The sequence below is a fragment of the Sinocyclocheilus anshuiensis genome, unplaced genomic scaffold (genome assembly GCF_001515605.1).
Source record: "Sinocyclocheilus anshuiensis isolate Anshui unplaced genomic scaffold, SAMN03320099.WGS_v1.1 scaffold923, whole genome shotgun sequence".
NCBI lineage: Eukaryota > Metazoa > Chordata > Actinopteri > Cypriniformes > Cyprinidae > Sinocyclocheilus > Sinocyclocheilus anshuiensis.
In genome coordinates this window covers 1,041,590-1,042,944 of record NW_015544138.1, presented here as the reverse complement: position 1 = coordinate 1,042,944, position 1,355 = coordinate 1,041,590, and the positions used below count along the sequence as shown (strand labels likewise).

The following is a 1,355-nucleotide window of genomic DNA, read 5'->3' as shown; positions in this document are numbered from 1 at the left end:
TTTTCCACAAGTTGATATGATTCTTTAGGGTCTTAATGAAAAGTCTGTAACATAGTTTGGTTAAAATTTCTCAATGGTAGTGTAAAACAACACCGTTTTTACCCTGTCAGAAACAGCTCTTTTCAGAGCAAGCCGTTTTAGTGCATGTTCCTTTAAATGCTAATGAGCTCTGCTGACCCCGCCCCTCTCTTCTGAGCCGCTCTCTGAGAAACTGTAAACTTTAGCTGTATTTATCGTGAAACTTGCTAACTAGCACATTATCAGGAAAGGCGATTTGCAAAGATTCATAAAAAACCTACCATACTCACTTCTTCTGTAGGTGAAGCTGGATCACGAATGATTCGCGTGAACATAAACGCATTTAGGCAGATCGGGATCTGCGCATTCCCTTCAGAAACACTGTAATCCACTGCGTCTTCAGCGGCTCAGATGTCGGGAGTAAATGACGACTGCTATGTTCATTATTACATCCAACAACAAAACACCTCAGTCGCTTAGGAGTCATTCTTGTCTACATCTGCTCCGGCGGTGAAACAATGGCGGACTGATGACAGCTCACTCAGGGCGGGGCTAAGTTAAGACGCCAGTCCAGTCTGTGCTGAAACGCTACTGTCAATCAAACTATCGTGGGAGGGGCCTGTCAGTGTGACGGCATCTGAGATCGGCTCGATTTGAGAAAGGAGAAATGATTTAACGAGATTTTTAAAAAAGCACAGGGTGGATTTTTATCATTATAGGGGTACACACACTGCCAACACACATTTATGTTCAAACAACTTGTAAAAGTGCATGTAGCATCCGATGACCCCTTTAAATAAAAAGAGAAAATAAATAGATAACATAGAATTAGAATAGAGAGGGCTAGAATTAGAGGGTCAAATAGAGATGCTTCTTTTCCAAATAAACACTTTCTTGAGTGTTTCGTCCCTAAGATTGTTGTAACCCGCTCTTTCCGCAGGTAACCCTGGTTTAACCCCGTGCCAACACTGAAACCGGCTTTGCCATCAGGAGAGCAGCATCTGCAAACGACTAAACCTGCTCAGTTACAGGTACAGCACTAGTCAAGAAGTAGTTAGCTAACCAACCGGCAGAGGACGACGAGTGACCCGAAGATTCCCGACACCAGGAATATTAGACAGGCTTCACCTAACAGCTCCGCATCTAGGACATCTCCAGGACTCAGGACTGATCAGGATTATGCTGGCGACTGTTACGAGCAACGTTTTGCTGTTGTTGAATCCAAACGTCAAGAGACTCGAGACGGCCGCATAGTTTCACTTTTTGAACTCTTTCTATGTTTGTCTGTTGTTTTTTTTCTCTTAAATGACCTGAAATGTGCATGTTTACCAGTGTTT

General features: G+C 43.2%; 1 protein-coding gene across 2 annotated transcripts in view; it reads left to right on the top strand.

Annotated features, from left to right (window-relative positions):
- The window catches only part of gramd2ab (GRAM domain containing 2Ab), a 52,560-nt gene extending 51,205 nt beyond the window's left edge, over positions 1 to 1,355 (top strand). For both annotated transcript variants that reach the window (XM_016494770.1, XM_016494771.1), the window contains exon 11: positions 959 to 1,355. In XM_016494770.1, coding sequence (XP_016350256.1) covers positions 959 to 962 — 4 coding nt within the window. In that variant the 3' untranslated portion in view covers positions 963 to 1,355. The remainder of the gene's footprint in view (positions 1 to 958) is intronic.